At 40.9% G+C, this 2,224-nt stretch overlaps 1 protein-coding gene across 1 annotated transcript; it reads left to right on the top strand.

Moving 5' to 3' along the window:
- Positions 1-472: 472 nt before the first annotated feature.
- LOC104218237 (uncharacterized) lies at positions 473-1,256 on the top strand. Its single transcript, XM_070170130.1, has 3 exons — positions 473-526; positions 614-745; positions 838-1,256. The coding sequence occupies exons 2-3, from the start codon at positions 619-621 to the stop codon at positions 1,254-1,256; spliced, it is 546 nt and encodes a 181-aa protein (XP_070026231.1). The 5' UTR covers positions 473-526; positions 614-618.
- Positions 1,257-2,224: the final 968 nt, after the last annotated feature.

Here is a 2,224-nt window from a genome sequence, read left to right as displayed (position 1 = left end):
AAACAAATTAAAAATTTAGAAAGAGCCGATACTTACCCAACATTAGTAACCGAGCTTACAATCCCCACCATAAGAAGAGATTGTAACTGGAAGGATAGTCTCCGAATGTCAATTCCTTCCCCAAATCAAAGAATTTCCTCTTTTAGAAATGGGTATTCTTCTGTTTACACTTACCCCTTCACTTTAGGTTTTAATCCTCCGATTGACCCAGTTATTCTCGATTTTTGTCGTTTCTTTACAATTTGTTTGGCCCAAATTGGTCCATTGGTGTGGAGAACAGTGGCTTGTTTGAGATATTTATCATCCAAGGCCAATGTCAATTTCACCTTTTCTCATCTCATTCATCTATACCATCCCAACTTAATACGCCATGGGGTTTTCACCTTAACTGCAAGGAGCAAAAAAGTTTTGGTAAACCCTGAGGATGACAAAGATCGTGGATGGTATATTCGTTACGTTGTTGTCTGTACAGTGGATTTGATTGGCGAAACAAATATTCCCTTTCCTGAGAAGTGGAATTTTGAACGTAAGTTTCCTCTTATTTACCGTACCTACTTTTGAGAATTTCAAAAGAATGTTGTTTTTAACCTCGTCCCTTCTTGGTTTTTTGTAGCAACCATGGGAGATGTGGAACCTATTCCCAACTTTCGTGGTTGGGTAGACTCACTTTTGAAGATTGCTACTAGGGAGCAGAGAACTTGGAAATCAATTTCTTCTTTACATGGCTGGAAAGTCAAAACACATGGTATCCCCCCCTCCTTTTTTTTACAAAATTTTGTTTTACATGTTAAGCACTTTTTCCTCAACTTTAATCATGTATATCCATTCTTTAATCAGGATTTGGCATTAGAGGAATGACAGCTGAAGTAGCTATGGCCATTCGCATGTCTGCGAATGCTGCTCTGGATTTAGATAAGGCTCGAGCCTTGCTGCCTAAAAGAAAAGCTACAAAGGAAAGTTCTGAAGAAGAAGAGGAGGGTACCTCCCTAATTACCAGGCCAAGGGCCAGGAGACGAATAATCATTGATAATGAAATTGAAAACACTCCTGCTCGTACCTCCGCCACCGAGCCTGTTTTGATTCAATCTGATGAGGATGCCGAACCAAGAGATAATAATGAGTCAATTCAGCACCTTTTTGACAGTGGTTTCGGGAGTGGCGAGCTCGGACCTGTTTTTGATGAAGCTCATCTTTCCTCATTTGTTCCTATTTCCTCCATTCCTCTGCCAGCCGTAAGTGTTTCTTACCAGCTTTAACAACTTCCGTTTGTTTGCCAATTTCTACTGCTCCTATATCTGTTCCCTTGGCTGCTTCAACCGCACCTGCTTCTGCTCCGGTGTTGGTTTCTACATCTTTTCCCTCCATTCCTTCCGCTGCTCCTCTTCCCTCTGTTCATCATACAGAGATAGGTTCTCGCAGCGGAAATATGACAATGAGAAGTGTTACTTTGGAGGTTCCTGCCAATCATAGCCTCCTGAGGAAGACCGGCAGAGCCGATGTTTGGCTCGAACCTCTAATTGGAGATATCGAGAAGAAGAAGATGGAGAGCCATAGCTGCTTAACTTTGATGAATGACGTAGTTCATTCTACTTTGAAGGTATTTCTACCAACAAGTTTTTTTCTTTTTTTTTTAAATTATCTTCAATTTCTCATTTCCATGACTTACCTCTGTAGGCTAACCTTATTAGCACGGAATTAATGAGAAGAATTTCCTTACTGGAAAGAAAAGCTCGTGAGTCTGAAAAGTCTGTCCACGAGGCTGAGGAAATAGCTAGGGGAGCCCAACTTGAAGCAACCAACTGGAAGGAGCAGTTCGAAAATGCTCAAGGGACTATAGAAGAGTTGCAAGAAGATAAAAACCTCCTAGAGCAGCAAAACCGTGGTTTAACTTCTGAACTGGCAACAGTCAAAGCCTCTTCAAGCCAATTGAAAAGAGACAAAGAGCTTTTGGAATGCTCTTTGTCAGAACAATTATCCAGAGCTAGTGAAGAAGTTAGAGAGCTGAAGGCACTTTTGGCTAAAAAGGAAGAATATGCAGGAGAGTTAGTGCAAAGCTTGACTCAAGCTCAGGCTGACTTACAGACTTCTTCTGACGAGATTCAAGCCTTGAAGAGTTCTCATGCTTCTCTTGAAGCTTCCCTTGATTCCCATTTAGCTGAAAATCAAATTTTAAAAAACGATCTTGCTATGTGGGAAAAGGAATATGGACTTCTAGAGGAAAATT

This window comes from Nicotiana sylvestris, chromosome 3, assembly GCF_000393655.2.
Source record: "Nicotiana sylvestris chromosome 3, ASM39365v2, whole genome shotgun sequence".
In the NCBI taxonomy this organism is placed as follows: domain Eukaryota; kingdom Viridiplantae; phylum Streptophyta; class Magnoliopsida; order Solanales; family Solanaceae; genus Nicotiana; species Nicotiana sylvestris.
The sequence above is the reverse complement of the archived record's forward strand: the minus strand, read 5'-3'. Positions and strand labels throughout refer to the sequence as shown.